We start from the raw sequence: 16,583 nt of genomic DNA, 5'->3' as shown, positions 1-16,583 counted from the left end.
TCCATCAATTAAAACTGATATTGATCTTAAATCAATAATGATTTTTTATCCAAAAAAAATGTTTTACTTGTTTAGGACGCCGCAAGTGAGCAAGAAGATTCTCCAGCTGAGGAACCAAAAGAGAAAAAAATTGGCAGACCAAAGAAAGTTAGAACAAAAGAAGAGGAGGCACTTGAACTCAAGAAAAAGGAAAATAAAGGAAAGGGCAAGGGAAGAAAAAGGCTGACTGAAGAGGAGCAGGCTCAAAGAGAAGTGGAAAGAAAGAGAAAATATAAAGAAATGAGGGATGCCATCAAAGCCAAGAAAGAAAAGCGGGATGCTTATCTTGCACAAAAACGGGATGAAAAGCGCAAACAGCGTGAAGAAGAAAAGAAAGCTAAGGCAGAACATGACAAAAGAATGGCTGAGCTTCGAGCTCAATACCTGGATGACAACGCTACAGATGGCAGTGGTGGACCGGGAACCCCAGCAGAAATATTCTTTGATGAGAATTCCCAATCTAGCTTTACAAGTATGTCGACATCTGCTATGTCAGCGAGAAAGAAGCAGAAATGGGGAGATGTTGGCAGCACAGAGATGAGTAACCTTCATAATCCTCTGGCTCATGTTACCGCGGAGACGCTGTTTGAGTACAAGTGGCCGCTGGATGGCAGAAATTCAGAGCATTATTTCCTACAGGTACAGAGATTATAATAATGTCTCAAAATAGGTTTTTCACATCCCTATTCTTTTATCCTTTCTCTATATGTTGTTTTCATGTATTCTTCCCATGAATTAAGCTTTCTTTTTACTTGTTCATTGTCTTATATCTTCTCATGTTATCGAATTTTCGTAATTTACAAACTATTTATTATGTCTTACGTTTTGATATTAAACTAACTTACAATATGCAATTAATATTTAGGAGCAAGTAACAGAATATCTGGAGGTTAAAAGCTTCAAGCGGAAGTATCCTGACTGCCCGCGCAGAATGGTTGAGATGCGCGAAAGAGACTTCCTCATAGAGATGAGGATTGTTAATGAAACTCAAGCTGATCTTGGTCTCACTGCCATTCCCAGCAGTGCTGTTCTTGATATCATGTGTCAAGAATTTTACGACAAGTAAGTTTTATAAAAAAAAAATAATTAAAATCAAACATTCTGTTGGTTCAAATGTAATAACATGGTAAATCATATTTTTTTTATTTAAAAGTGTAGTTTTACGGAAAATATCTAGTAAGGTTTGATTATTTGATAAGATAAGTTTGTTTTACTTTTTAAGTTAAGGAGATTACCAAATACATAATAAGACTTTATTTATCTTTCTCTCTCTCTCACACACACACACTCTATCCTTCTCTCTCTAAAAAGTTTTCCTGCGATTGGATGTAATATTTTTGTTTGGAAACAAATTCTACATTTATTTTTCAGGTATGATGCCTACATGACAGTTCTAAATGAACGGAAGGAAAGAAACTTGAGAAATGCCAACTATACTTCTGGCGGAGGAGATATCAAGGTGGAAGAGGCAACTAAGATTGCTGCAGAGTTCAACAGAAAACTTAATCAAGAAAGAAAAGATTATAGAAAGGCATTTTTTGACACACAAACATTTAGGTAATTTTTTATTTTTCTAATAAAGGAAAAATGTTAAATTTTTATTTATTTGTGACATCAGAGTTAAATAAACATTTGATTTTAATTATAAATTTAGATTTGTTTTTGTTATATTTAGAATTCATTATCCCAAGAAGGATAGCGGTAATATGAGGGTTGTGCAGAAGCCTAAACTTGGCAATTATCCTGTCGCTCTTATTCCAGGTACATTCATTTTTATGCAAAATCAAAATCATTTTAATTAGTTAGAGGTATTATTCGATGCTGTTGTTGAAGTTATCAATGTTTTTGATGTAAGATGAATAAGAAATAATTCAAAGCCAGCCTCTGCTATTAAAAAGTCTGCATTGAACATCATACAAATTATTAATGCCTATTTAAGCATTATGTTTCCTTTTATTTTCTCGCATTTTAACTTTTTTCTAGTTCTTTTGTGTATTGAAAATGAAAAATCCAAATCTTTTAGGCCAATTTGTGGATAATTTCAAATCCTACACAAGCAAAGAATTGAAATACTTCCCTCTAAACACCGTCACTGTTCCGCCGCCCAAACCCGGCGTCACCCTGCGCGACATGGACCTCGGGTCTGAGGGGTCAGAATCTGACTCTGGTAGCTCCAGCTCTGGATCTAGCTATGACAGTGACAGCGAGTCTGATGAGGAAAATGCGGGAGATGAGAAGAAGGTTGATGGGGATGCTGCCAAGGTTGGACAAGCTGTGACTGATGCAACGGTAGGAGACCACATAGTTAGTTTGTTTCGCGTGTTTTCAATACATTTTGTTACACGATTAGCAAAAGAGTTAATATTTGATTTACAAACATTTTTTTAGATTTCTAAAAGATTATACACGATGTAACACTTTTTAAATCTTTCTTGTCTCAATCTCTCCAAAAACAACTTTTTATATTATTAAGGCTCCATTAAAACCAGAGGATGGTTCCGTAGCTCTTTCAAACCCTGGTGGAGACGCTGCTACAGCCGCTACTGGTGAGCAAGCACCTGAAGGAGACAAGGTAGCTTCTGGAACAGATCAGAAGCATCTTGTCGATGAAGTGAGACCAAACGCTGTCTGCAAGATGTGTCAGGTACGAAGTTTAAAAAAGCTAACAAACATATTAGGATTTTCAAAGGGCAATTTGTCTTTAAGGTTGAGGTTGATTTTTACTTCCCAATATTTGCAAAAGCAAGCAGTTAAGTAATGAAAACCCAATCGGTCCAGCGGGGTGAAGAGTCTTTGATTTGGACAGTCGCATACATGCCTCTTTTAAATTAAGATAATAATTTGTTAAATACTAAAAACATAACATGCTTGAAGTGTAAATGTTGTTATTTAGGGTAACATGAAACAGAATAAGATAGGGGTGCCAGAGATGATGTTGAACTGCACCAAATGTCACCAGTCCTGTCATCCAACCTGTGCTGAACTCCATCTGGATCTTATCCAACATTGCACTGGTATATTATAATTAGGATTTTTTTTTCTTTAAGGGGGGGGGGGGGTTAATGCAACCATCTCGTAATCATTGATTAAATGGCCCTTAGAATTCGAATTTCGATCTGAAATTTTTTATGAGTAATCCTTGGTAGGTCTATTTTCCCTAAATCGAACAAAAAGTTGGAAAAGTAACGGCTGGCGGCTCAGCCGTTTTTTGCTAATTGTCAGGGCAAATTCATCATTAATTACGTAGGAATCAACTTTTTAAAACATATTTTTGGTTTAATTCATGGTAAATGATAGCAATAATCATTTTTTAAATTTCTAGTACCAACAGCTACCGGCTAGAACCGTTTGATACCTAAGGTTTTTGAGCAACAAAAGTATTATGTGGAGATAGGTTTCGTGAATAATTTTCTTAAGATAGCCCAAAAAAATGGCAAAACGGCTGAGCCGTTAGCCGTTACTTTTCCAACTTTTTGTTCGATTTAGGGAAAATAGACCTACCAAGGATTATTCATGCAAAATTTCAGATCAAAATTCGAATTCTAAGTGCCATTTAATCATTGATTACGAGATGGTTTGATTAACCCCCCCCCCCCTCCCTCCTTTTTTGGTCTAAAGCTAAAAAGTACACGAATTCCGAAAATAAACAAAAGCTGGCGGATAAAAACATTGTCATAAAACTCTCATTTTTCAAATATTTTCTGGTTTACAAGACTAAACTCTTGATCAATGGAGAATTAGAGAGGGGTGGGGATTGACAAATAAGAAAGAAATTGTCCAAATACTTATATAGGCCACTAAAATTATATACATCTAAGTACATGTACTATTAGTATTCCTAAATATTTTCTCCAATAATATTTATTTTTCAAGATCCTTTATTTTGACGATATGCGATTATTAATGAAATGTATGTTTTTTCTAGGATATAACTGGGAATGCCAAGATTGTAAAATGTGCTTGAAATGCAAGGTAAATATTTTCATCCATTTATAACGAGTTTATTTAAACTTCTTTACCTATTTATTTAGGTATGATATTTATAACTTAGGTTCATATACGAGTTTGTGATAAAGACTCTAATTTAACTAAAGATAATTTAGATGTTTTGATTTTTTTTAAAAAAACCTACTAACAAAGAAACTCAATCAAAAAAATACAGCTAGGCTTGGCTGTTTCTTTAATGATAAGGATAAGGATAATAATGAGACACTTTTTCTTTATGTTCTAAAATGCAAATAAATGCGTGTATGCGAATTCAAGAAATGTTTAATTGTCGCCTTAAATTTTAAATCAAACTCGACTGATGTTATTCTATGATAGGTACCGTGCATTTTTTACTAAAATATTTTGTGTTTTAATTTTTGTTAATTTTAATTAAATTGAAGGACCCAGCTGATGAGGATAAGATGTTGTTTTGTGACCTGTGTGACCGTGGCTACCATATCTACTGTGTTGGTCTGGAGGTTGTTCCCAAGGGACGCTGGCACTGCTCTAACTGTGCTAGCTGCATCTCTTGCGGAACTGTCAGTCCTAATGAAGAGGGCAGGGTAGGTTTTTATTATCTTTTTTTTTCTACGAAAATGAAAGAGTTAAAAGCAAACAAAGAATTAGGTATAAAATTAAATTATTTTGTCTAACATAACATTCTTTAGTAATTCTTATCATAATGATAACGAGGTTAAACTTAAACTTTACAATTTTTTAATATCCTGGTTTTTTTTTGTCGGTAGCTTAACCAGGATGGGGTTGTAGGCTACTTACTTAGTTTTAAGATTCAAGTCTATGGAATTGTTGTAAGCTATTTTACTGCTTCCAATACCATTTCAATACAGAGCTCATAGATGATAGCATTTTGTGTAATAGGAAAAAAAATAAGCATTTTATTATTTATTTTATTCAGGAGGATGGCAAATGGATTCATGAAATGAAGACAAACACCAAGGGAGAGAGAATTTTCAGCCACACCATGTGTCAATCCTGTCATAAGGTATTGTTTATATTTCTTTATTTCTTAGGACCTTTAATAGAAGCTAAACTCTAAAGGAGAACCGTATAAGTGTGGCGGTTAGCGAAATCTTCGGCACTAACACACATACTATATAATTATACAGACAGAGATAGTTTTACTTTATTATATGGATACTTTTTATGTTTTGTCTGTTGAAGAAAACTTGTATTGTGTTGTATGTGTTAGTTTTCAATAACATTAAATGGTAGAAAAGTTAAATATAAAATATACAAACCCAAAGATAGGAGATACCTTTCTTTTTGTAATAAAGCAAAACTATGAAAGTAAAAGAATTAATATTAAAAAAAAATCAACTATAATAGCATATAATAATACCCTTTCTTATTTGCAGAGCTGGAAGAAAGGAAACTACTGTCCTGAGTGCAATGGAGTTTTTGATAGAAACCGTAAACCAACTTCTAAGTAAGTACATTTTGAATACAAATTAAAAAGAATATGTTTAGTTCTTTAAAAGTTCTTGTAGTTTAAAGAAGAGTTTCGATATAAAATATTTACCCATAATTTTATTTTAACTTTACATGGTTGCCTTGCTATTGACTAGGATGCTCTATCACAAAATGTTTTTTCTAACTTTTAACTACCTACTGAACATAACCTAAAATAAGCCTAAATGTAAAGATTTTAAAGTTTATTTGTAACCCATATTTGCAACAGAATTACTTTCAATTTTTATTACTTTTTAGCTGTTGGGTGTGTACGAAAACTCACCATATTAGCTGTGTCGGTCTGACCAAGGCTGGTGCACGCTTCATCTGCGGTGGATGCCAGCGCAAGGTGCAGGAGCGCACCGTCAGTGCCAAGAGTGGAGGCGGTAAAATGGAGACGCCAAGAAATGATAGATTTGGACAGTATTCAAGTAGGACACCAACTACAAGCTCATTTTCAAGGTAAGTTGAGTTGTAGCACGCCTATTCTTTAACTCGGATATGTTGAAGGTTTGTTTGTTGCTCGACAATGCGCTACAAAAGGAGCGTCTACAACTTTAGGAAATTAAGAATTGGATGCATGAAGGAATAAATCAAAACAATAATAATAAACATGATTCAATAATAAACTTGCAGATTTTTTAATTTAAATTTTTACTTACAAATATATTTTTTATTTCAGATCTGGCCGCCGAGTTACACAGATCAATTTTGCAAACCAATTCTAAATTATGAATCATTTATGTTAATTCAACTTGCATTTTAACAAGTTCTAAATATTTGTAATTATTACTCATTGTCTGAACCTATTTTGTAATTAAGTACACAACTTTTTGTAGTAGGTATTAGGAATTAATATTATTTTTGTAACTTATGTTCACAATTTCAAATAAAAATTGACAAAAAACAACCTACAATATATATATAATGTAAGGACTTTTTTTATTTTGTTTAGCGTTTTATGTTAAAATTGAAGAATTTCTAAATATTGATTGAATTTGGTGCACTGACAAACCTCCGAAAGGGACAAACGTTCTAAAATCCAAAGGTCATAAAGGGACATCTCTTGTCCCATTTGGAGGTTTGCCGGTGTACCATTGAATTGTAACTACATTCGTACCTTTGAAGTATTGAAGTATTTTTAAGATGTAATTATGTATTTCAGAAAATAATGGTATTTTTATGATGGAGGCTGATTATCAGGCAAAATAGTCTTCATTGATTTTAAAAATAAATGTTTTACTGATTTTATATTTCTTTTTGCTATAAATTAAAGATTTCAAGGTATCTAATCTTATTTTTGTATTTCAATATCAAGAAAGAATGGTTACTTGAGTGAAATTACTTTTTTATTGGGGTATTTTTTCTTTCTTTTTCTTTTCTGACAAAGACTGAAACAAAGCTTTAACATATTAATAATTTTATTCTCTTACCTTCCAATTAAAAGATTTGAAATGTATTTTATTGAGGACTATATCAATGGATAAATATTATTACTTGGATCTTACATCAGATTTTCATGTTCTCTAATAACACGCAGCGGCGGTCTAAAATAATGAATCCACCCTTTTACCCGATCCCCTACCCTCCTACTGGATGCCCGAACTGACCAATAGATTAGTTTTATGTTAGCAAGCTAAATTGGCGACAACTTTCCCCTGTCATATTCACTATTTTCATGTTCTCTAATAACACGCAGCGGCGGTCTAAAATAATGAATCCACCCTTTTACCCGATCCCCTACCCTCCTACTGGATGCCCGAACTGACCAATAGATTAGTTTTATGTTAGCAAGCTAAATTGGCGACAACTTTCCCCTGTCATATTCACGTATATTGGACATCCACTTGTATATCCATGTAAATGTACAATTCAATATTAAAAAAATGTACCTAATTCATTTTATGTTAATATTTCAGCACTTAAACAGCTAATATAAGTTTTTGTCGTAAAATAGTTTTACATATATCAACTTAATACCTAAGTATTAGTCTTTTACTAAAGATGCAAGCAATGAACATATAAACTAGGGGAGACACTTGAGATTTATCTCTAACAACAATGGGTCCACTATTCAAGAAGTTGTAGTCGCAGGTTAGTTCTTCTTCAACATTCCAGTCAAAATTACGGTTTACATATGACAATATTTAAGTATTTATCGCATCGTATTGTGATTTTTTTTATTATTCGTAGAAAATTGTCTTTTAATATGATCGAATTCATGATTTTTCAGTATGGCTTAAAAACGGTTATAATACAGCGTCTACAAATAAAAAGATTGACTACCTATATTTTATTTTTATAAAACCGCTAGTTACTATCATTCAAATTCTCAAAAGATTGTTTTTCAAACAAATAAAATACATATATTTTCATAAATATGTAATGAGTTTAATGACCTATGGGACAATATCTAAGGTCTGTCTGTTACCCCGTGCAATGTAAATTATTATTTAGGTTTGCCAGTTCATTTGTCAAGTTTCCTTATTGGTGCTGCTTCCTTGCTGTTTAATCATTCATCATGGATATTTAGGGATACAGAGATTTTTTAGAATTTGGTGTAATGTGAGGAAGGAGGACAAACCTCAGTTTCTCACAGTTTTGAATAAAATGTAATAGGCAATTCTCTGGAATTGCACACATTTTTTTGGGGGGGGGGAGGCATTTTTTTCATTGAGGCTTCGCCCCAAGGTATGATGGGGTTTTTCCCTTGCCCCTTATTTGTTTTTTATTTTAAAAATTAATAGCTTAAAAACACCACAGGACCAATAGCTATAATCTATGACAAAACGGAGCCCAATCGTTTCTGTTGTTACCGAGATCTTAAGCATCAGACGGACGGACGAACAGACAGACATCATTCTACTTTGTAATAAAGATAATCTCTGTTTTATTGATTAGATTGATAGAGACCTTTATAATTATTATTTCCCCGTTGTTATCACTCACTATTCTCTCAGGAACATTTTTGTTTAAAAATAGATTTATTTCAACAAATATTTCATTAAGATCAATCCAGGGGGGAAAATACAGCATTTCGTGTTTTAAAAGAAATGTTTGAAATAAAAATAACAGCTCTTTAGCCTCGCTTAAAAAAAATTAAACCTACATGTACCTATTTAACAAAATTACCATTGTGTTTTTAGTTTTGCCCTCGAAACTTGGATTGAATCTAATATCCAAAGTTGAGTTTTTTTCCTGAGGATTTTCAACAATAGTACCAGAAACATTTTTCATAGGTACTTATAAAACAAAATGTTAATATTAGATTATGGAGAATATGTTGTTTCAATCTTATCTATGCTAGTCGTTCTACTTATTCTAGTTATTTTATTTAAGGTAAGATTTTCTTAAATGATTCATTTATACAGAATCTTTTACTTATGGCTTTATAATAAAACTAGTGGCTGCCCTTCTAGCATCCATGAGCTCTGTATTCGAAGGAGTAAGGAAAGTAAAAAAATAGCCTGAAACCAAGCTTAGATATAAAAATTAAATAGTTTTAAACTATCCAGGGACGTAAAAGAAGCTTCCATAAAATGAATAACTCAATTGGTTCAGTAGCTATCGAAATCTTAGGCTACAAAAACCTTACTACTTTATATAATAAAATGCTTCTTGATTAAAATTCCTTCGTGTGAAGTAAATGCTTATTATATAGCATAAACTCAACACAACACAAACTTTCTGAGATATTTTACAAACGACAGGCAGCCATGGTACTACTTTATTTTTAGGGCAATAAAATAATTTTGTTTCAGAAAAAAGGCTCCGCGAGAGATTTGAAAAAACTATGGGATCTCAAAATTTCAGAGGTAAGTTTATTTTATGATGTGTTAAACAAAAAAGATATTTATGGTTTCTTATAACTAGGTAGGTAGTAATTTCTTGTACAGATAAATAACAAATACAGATATCTCATATTAAAATATAGATAGGAAGGACACTTTGAAACATCACAAGAAAGATCTAAATTCCTATATGCATAAAGAAAGAAGTTGATATTTTAAGAACATATTGTAAAAACTTAACCTATCTGTAAAAAAATCTTTACTATTAAAATCCCATTTATTTTGATATGATATTGTTTTTTTATAAGGCTTTGAAAGACACTGGAAATAGAACACTTCTGATGCGTTCTTAATACCTGTAGTTATCATTCCTTCTTTTGTTGGTTCTGATTTATTATTATTTGATTAGGAAAACACCTTGGACTGTGTGACCAACAACAGGTCCTCCATGCTCCTGGTCACCTCCATCTGTATTCTGATATATTGATATTTTCTTAGGAAAACACACTGGACTGTGTGACCAACTACAGGTCCTCCATGCTCCTGGTTACCTCCATCTGTATTCTGATATATTAATATTTTATTAGGAAAACACACTGGACTGTGTGACCAACTACAGGTCCTCCATGCTCCTGGTCACCTCCATCTGTATTCTGGCCGTAGACTTCCCAATATTCCCAAGAAAATTTGCAAAAACAGAAAATTTCGGCCAGTCTGTTATGGACCTGGGGGTGGGCGGTTTTGTGTTTGCAGCGGGATTGGTTTCCAGGTAACCAGTATTTTACACCTGTGAAAATATGGGGTCGATACTGCGAATCTATTTAGGGATTTTATATCCACCTATTTTAAACCGACTGATAAGAAGTTTTGGATCATGCAAGAAAACGAAGTAGTGGGTTTAGTCGTATTTTCACAGTAGCTTTTTTTTATTTCTATCCCATGGGAGTTGCTCTAACTATGCATAAATCATTAACATTTACCTAACAAAATATTCTATCAAAGGCTACTGCATTTCGTTTTCTTTCCATGATCCGAAGTTTTTACAAGTATATTTTTTTCAGAGAAGCCCGCGGAAAGCATTCAACAATAAGAACAACTGTATCTCAGAACCTTCCCCTTCTTGTTCTTGGATTACTCCGTCTGTCGGTGGTCACACTGACAGGATACCATAATAATATTACTGAATATGGAGTTCATTGGAACTTTTTCTTTACCCTCTTCTTTGTTAAGGTTAGTTTGATGATATTATCAATGTGGATAACGTAAGAAGGACATACGAATATAAAACTTCGAATTTGTTTTACTACTAAAAAGAGTTGCTTTTATATTTACCTGTAAAAAAATTGCTTTTTCTTCCTAAAAGCAAAGCTTTTCTATAATTTGGACCACTAAAGTCAAACGCCAGAGGCAAGTAGAGATACTGCAATTACATATGAAAGAATTGCCAGTCTTCATTGACATAATTTAAAATTGTTATTTGTACCTAATGTAGTAGATACCTAAAACGGTATTACAAAATTATCGAAAATTACGTTTAAAATTGATTTTTACAAAATTTCTTGATTTTGATCTTTTTACCAGGTTTTTTTTTAACAATTTTTAGGTATTTGGAAGTATTCTCATTCCCAGGATTACGGATGGACGGCGACTTTGGATAGCTTCCGTTGTTTTGGCCGTTTTATATGAAGGAGTTTTATCTTTTGGTGTAGGTAAGATCATTAAAGAATTAAAGAATAACTTTATTTTGAGTTTCTTAACAGATCTTTAATTGCAGACAACCAATCCTTAAATTAAATGACCTTTCGATGGAGATCCTAAATGTGCAAACGCAGGGACAAGGGAAGGCTATTCTGGCAAACAATGCTTTAGAGCTGATTTCATAGATTTCCAGTTAAAACTAGATGATGAGATTATGCAACTTTTGGCAGAATTTGATAAGAATCTCAAGCATTATTTTATTAGTTTTTGCTCACTTTACTACAAGCCATGCAAAAATGATAGTCAGAGATTAGTTCCACGTTCAGTTTTGAGATGAACGAGTTGAATAATGCTTTTTACATATTTTATATATTTTATCTAAATCATAGACTACTCGTAAATTATATGTTTAATAGTGAATAAAATTTATTGAAAATCCCAAAGAGTGGATAGCTGTAATATTTTCAAAAATATTTAAGATTGTTTAGATATTTATCTCATCTAAAAATTTTACATAAAAAAAGTTTTTACGACACCTATCAATAAAATTCTGAACTACATAACTATTCTTTTCCAAATCCTAAATTTTATAATATATGTTGTGGTTTAATTTGGTATTTCTTGACAACTTCTTGCCTCTAATTGTGAAACAAGTTGGAGGGAAGTGGCGAAATGGGTAATGTAAATTAGAAGCTTCCCTGAAATCATGATTTATTACTGCAATACTAAAAACAACTAATCTTCTCCGAATATTAACATTTACAAACTTTTTACAGAATTTAAAATATGGGTAATTTCCCCCATAGTGCCTTGTAGGGCACAGAATCCCCACTTTCCCGACCATTAATTTAAAACAAATTGTAAACGACCAAAGGGGAGGGAGTCTTGGTATAGCATTAAAGAAACCAAAAGATATAATTCAAATAAGGAGGGGGATCAGTGCTTGATAGGCAACTTTGTGGTAAGGCACCAATATATGTTTTTTATGCTTTTTTTAAATTAAGTTGATCGTCAAATAGAATTTAGTTCTTTATGTTTCTAGGTCATTTATTTTTTAAAAGCGAAGCTTTTCTATAATTAGGGTCGGTCTGTAAGTCCGTCCGTACGTCCATCCGTTACAGTTAGCTTTTTTCGTTAATCTAAAAAGGTTAGGATTGTCCTTTCGATTTCAAACTTCACATGCTAATTCCTATAGCAGTTAGGTACAAATTGATAAGCGCAGCAACTCTATAATCATTACTAGAAAGTCCGTACGTCTATTTAAAACAAGCTGATTTTTAACTTTTTTTACAACAAATCTTTATATGATTCCTATTACAACAAGGTATAGTGTTATAAGCGAAGCTTCTCTATAACTAGTCTTAAAAACGTTAGTATGTCCTTAAACAGTAACATGTATTTAATAAGTTTTGCAACAAATTTACTTACAATTTTGCATAGACATATGTTCAGTTTATTCAGTTCTGTCACTCTATAAGTGTTAATGTTCGATTTCCTTCCAATTCAGAGCTTCGCTTTCATAGATGTTGTCATCCTTGTTTTAATAAGTAATGAGCAAAGGATTTTATTTTTGAGCTTTAAAGTAAGATGTTTTTAAGTTATTGAATCAATTTGAAACTTTTACTTTAACTTGCTCTAAAGGGTTAATTAGGAAGTGTTTGAAAATGAGCCGAAGTAAAAATTTGTCAAAATATTTTGTTTTTCGTCTTTAAACAGTTACAAATTTTATGGGTAGAAAAAATATTTAAAGATTTTATTTTTAGGAAGTATTTAAAAATGTTTTTTTAATCTCCCTACTGTGTTATTTTTTAAATCGGTCTGCTAATAACATTAATAATCAGGGTTCGGCAGCCGCGCCTCAGCCTCACTTTTAAACCTGCTTGTGAGCAGAAAAAGAAATTTCAGAAAGAAGGATTGTCTGCTAAAGAGCAGTTTTATACATCCAGCTGAATATTATAGTATTAAAATGACGATATCACTGAGGCTTACACGCGGCTTACGTGCGGCTGCCGATCCCTGTTAATAATCTACAAACATTTGATGAGGTTTAGTGAATTTAGATTAGCGAATTTATACTCTTACATAATTACTACAAGCCCCTTTTAATAATAGTTGAATCATCGATAATATTACACACTCATAAAGGTTTCGTGATTAGATTGCGTGATTTTGATAGACTTTTTGGTCAGAGAAACCTTCCCTTGTCCCTGGTGCAAACGTTCATAGGAGCCATTTCTCTGAATAAAAGCATTCACTCTATTCTCACTACTATAAATGACACGCATCTGATATACTAGCAAAATTGACGTCTTTAGTTATGCTTTTGTTTATTCAAACTCGCCAGTTTTCCGATATAGGGTAGATATTACCGTCAGAGCTGCTTGATTCAACAGCCTTATTGATATATTTATTTTAGTGGATTATATCCTATCCGAGGGACCACGAGACGGGCTGATAGACGAGAACAGGGAGGGGGTGTCATCCCTGCAGGGATTTCTAGCCATCTACCTGGCTGGGGCTGCCTGGGCCAGAGAGATTTATCACACACCATTCACTTTTGCTGTGTAAGTTTTGGTAGTTTTGTTGTTGAGAAATATATTTTAGTTTGAATAGTTCTAAAAATAAATGAATAACCTAATCTTCGTTTGTTCCTCCTACATTTTTTGAACATACACATTTGTTTCATTTTTTGTTTTAAAACTACCTACAGCATTTTTTTAATGATTTTTTTTCTATATTTGGGTAGGTACCTTCCAACCTAATTTTATTGCATTAATAGTTATTTTCGTTATATTGATCACTCTTTAATGGGAATTCCAAATATTCTTTCAAAGTTTGATTATATGACAAAACATGACATTTCTTTTTTTTTCTTTGCCTCATCTTGGACTTTGAAGGTAGAAATTAATATTTTGCGATTTGATCATTTTTGTGATAGAATAATTTAGAAAATATTACAAAAAATGCGATACTTTATTTTGTTGCATTTTAAACGAGAAAAAAATTTGTGATTTGAAAATATTTTTACTATTTTAGGCTTTGTAACGTTTTGCATGACCTGTTAATTTGGTCAGTACTCATGTGGTTGAATCTTTTCTACTCAAGAACTTTTTTCATGCCACCATCAAGAAGGTAACTTTGAATATAATATAATATAAATATATTATTTTTAAAATGAAAAGAATCTTGGATCAGTGAAAGAATGCACAGTCAGTTTCAAAATACCTAAAAAAAGCTTTTCTTCCAATTCCCACACCCCACCACCAGTTTTATTTTTATCTTTATGCCTAACCCCTCCGGGGGCCTATAATTGTGGTGATCTTACCATGCGGGGCTAACCCCTGTGCCAAATAGAACCTAACCTGCCGTTAAGTAAAACACAAACATATGAAAAACTACTTCCACACTTTTAAACAGACAAACTGACATTACTACTTTATCTAGTGACAGTTGCGCTTAAAATTTTATGGTCTAACAGACGAGGCAAACCTTGTATCTTAAGTTTTAGTTTTTTACTTCAAACCCAAATTATTTTAGGTTAGCGAACTACACTTTCTTCTCGTTGACCGTGGCCTACAATCTCAGTATTCTTTGTGCTTTTCTCCTCATTGAGACAATCATTATTGTTTTGGCGGAGTTAAAGGTAAGAGATATGTTTTGATAATACCTAATAAAATAATCGTGTAGATATAGTCCCTATTCGTGGCAACGCCTCTACAGGGGTGATTCGTCGTATTTTCAGAGTAGCTTTTCCCCTATTTCTAGCCCCTGCGGGTGGTTCTAACCCAGCGGAGCCCATGGCCTAACCCTGCGGGACAATCACCTAACTAACTTAACGCAACCTAAAATAACTTATCAAAAGCTACGGTGAAAATACGACGAATCGCCCCTTAAAAGGCGTTGCCACGAAAGGGGCTATGCTCAAATCTATATTTTTTACGGACAACAAAGATATTTCAGATTCTAAGACCTTCTTTAATTTTTTTCATGATGTTTAATTTTTTAGACCGGGGACCATAAATATACAAAAGAAAAGAAGAATAAAATACCAACCAAACGTAAGAAAGAAATTCCAGAGGTATGTTTTCCAAATTTTTTTGAAGTAAAAAAAATAATCTTAAATTAAGATTTACTGTATTAAAGGCTTTTTACCTAAATTATTTAAGCTACTTTAATTGTAATAGAATTTATTCTTGACATAAAGTCGGATTAAATCCCTTAAAATGGGGAGAAAACTAAAAAGGTGTGTGGTTTTATCTTGTTGGAACACAAAAAAAATACGGAAGTTTAGTGTATGACCAATTTTGATAATTTACAATAAATTAAATAGGTCTTCCAGTAAAGCCTCTCTAGAAATGGTAAGGTGTAATAAGGCTTCTAACTGTTTATTCACTAAGATTTCTTCAATTTAAAATCCTTTTTTTCTATAGATGACAAAGCTTTTGCCGTGGAAGCAGAAAGGTGTGAGAACAAGTGTATTGTATGAAGCCATATCCTATAATCCACTCACATACTTCTTATTGTCAAATATAGGCACAGGTAAAGTGTAGGAATAATAGAGAACTTTATACAACATTCTTAAAACTCTTACAACATAGAACAGGGGTGTATATTTCAACTGTCCCTCCTCCACCCCCCCCCCCCCCTCCCTCAACCCGGTGGGGGGAAAGTAATTTAAGATTAGGATAAATTAACCTATTTTACTATATTAATCCGTTAAAGAAATAGAGAGGACTGGGGAAATAGATATAACCTGTTTGGCAAATATACACTATTTTGGGAGAGGTTACAACTAAGGAAATCGCGCCTAGAAAAAAATGACACCCCCAAAACAAATTTCTTCTTCTAAAATTGATAGTGGGGGATGGGTGACTCGGCCCTCCCCCCCCCCCCACCCCCTATTCTTTCTAGGGGACCTCTAGCGGCGTACCCGCTAGTTCCTAATATTGCAGAGCTCATACCAAAATCATTCTTTTGGGTTGTATCTTATTCCTATACATGAGAACATTACAGTCAACTCAACGCATTACAACAACTTGAAATTTTGTCCAAGATCAAATTATCTCACATGAACCCATATTTTTTTATCTTAGGCTTATAATATCTACTATATTTTAGGTTTAGTAAATGTATTATTCCCGACCGTGGAAATAGTTGGATGTCCAGCAGTACTGATCCTGGCAGGTTATCAAGCCATTGTCTCAGTTATAATACTCACTCTTTATGGCAAAAGTTTCAAAGTTGCTTAATTTTTCAATTGAAGACTGATTTTATTACATTTGTTTTGTTATGCTTTATCCCCTGTTAAATTTTTGTTATATTATTTTTTGGGCATTAATTTGATTAGCATTATGAAATCAAACAACTATTGTTTTGTTTTTTATTATTACTATTGTTTACACTTTTGTATAAAATTGTTATATTAATAATTGCTTGATTGGTTGTAAAAAAAGTTGTTTACATTCTTTAATACTTTTAGAAAGTATTTGAAACAGCCTGTATTTATTAGCCAAACCTTGCTCTTCTAACTAAGAGTTTAATTTTGATCTTTTAAATGAGCTTACCTATTAAAAATGTATTATTAATGTTTTTCAGATT

The 16,583-nt window shown here is 32.8% G+C and overlaps 2 protein-coding genes across 2 annotated transcripts in view; both read left to right on the top strand.

Moving 5' to 3' along the window:
- Positions 1–6,226, top strand: part of LOC145313294 (uncharacterized) — a 159,968-nt gene extending 153,742 nt beyond the window's left edge. The window contains exons 9-21 of the mRNA XM_080152622.1: positions 76–678; positions 905–1,101; positions 1,411–1,596; positions 1,715–1,800; positions 2,063–2,328; positions 2,513–2,683; positions 2,933–3,053; positions 3,965–4,011; positions 4,428–4,589; positions 4,943–5,029; positions 5,403–5,473; positions 5,755–5,958; positions 6,179–6,226. Of these exons, the coding sequence (XP_080008748.1) occupies positions 76–678; positions 905–1,101; positions 1,411–1,596; positions 1,715–1,800; positions 2,063–2,328; positions 2,513–2,683; positions 2,933–3,053; positions 3,965–4,011; positions 4,428–4,589; positions 4,943–5,029; positions 5,403–5,473; positions 5,755–5,958; positions 6,179–6,224 (2,247 nt within the window). The 3' untranslated portion in view covers positions 6,225–6,226. The remainder of the gene's footprint in view (positions 1–75; positions 679–904; positions 1,102–1,410; positions 1,597–1,714; positions 1,801–2,062; positions 2,329–2,512; positions 2,684–2,932; positions 3,054–3,964; positions 4,012–4,427; positions 4,590–4,942; positions 5,030–5,402; positions 5,474–5,754; positions 5,959–6,178) is intronic.
- Positions 6,227–16,314, top strand: LOC145313295 (uncharacterized). The gene is made up of 15 exons (XM_080152623.1): positions 6,227–6,699; positions 7,527–7,590; positions 7,954–8,029; positions 8,398–8,456; positions 8,765–8,835; positions 9,258–9,311; positions 9,875–10,056; positions 10,349–10,517; positions 10,891–10,996; positions 13,402–13,549; positions 14,022–14,117; positions 14,523–14,628; positions 14,992–15,063; positions 15,416–15,524; positions 16,104–16,314. Exons 1-15 carry the CDS (start codon positions 6,679–6,681, stop codon positions 16,232–16,234), a joined length of 1,464 nt encoding a protein of 487 aa, XP_080008749.1. The 5' UTR covers positions 6,227–6,678; the 3' UTR covers positions 16,235–16,314.
- The last annotated feature ends 269 nt before the right edge of the window (positions 16,315–16,583 follow it).

The sequence above is a fragment of the Acartia tonsa genome, chromosome 3, assembly GCF_053477335.1.
Source record: "Acartia tonsa isolate MP-2025a chromosome 3, ASM5347733v1, whole genome shotgun sequence".
NCBI classification, from domain to species: Eukaryota; Metazoa; Arthropoda; class Copepoda; order Calanoida; family Acartiidae; genus Acartia; species Acartia tonsa.
This window is presented reverse-complemented; position numbering and strand designations above follow the sequence as displayed.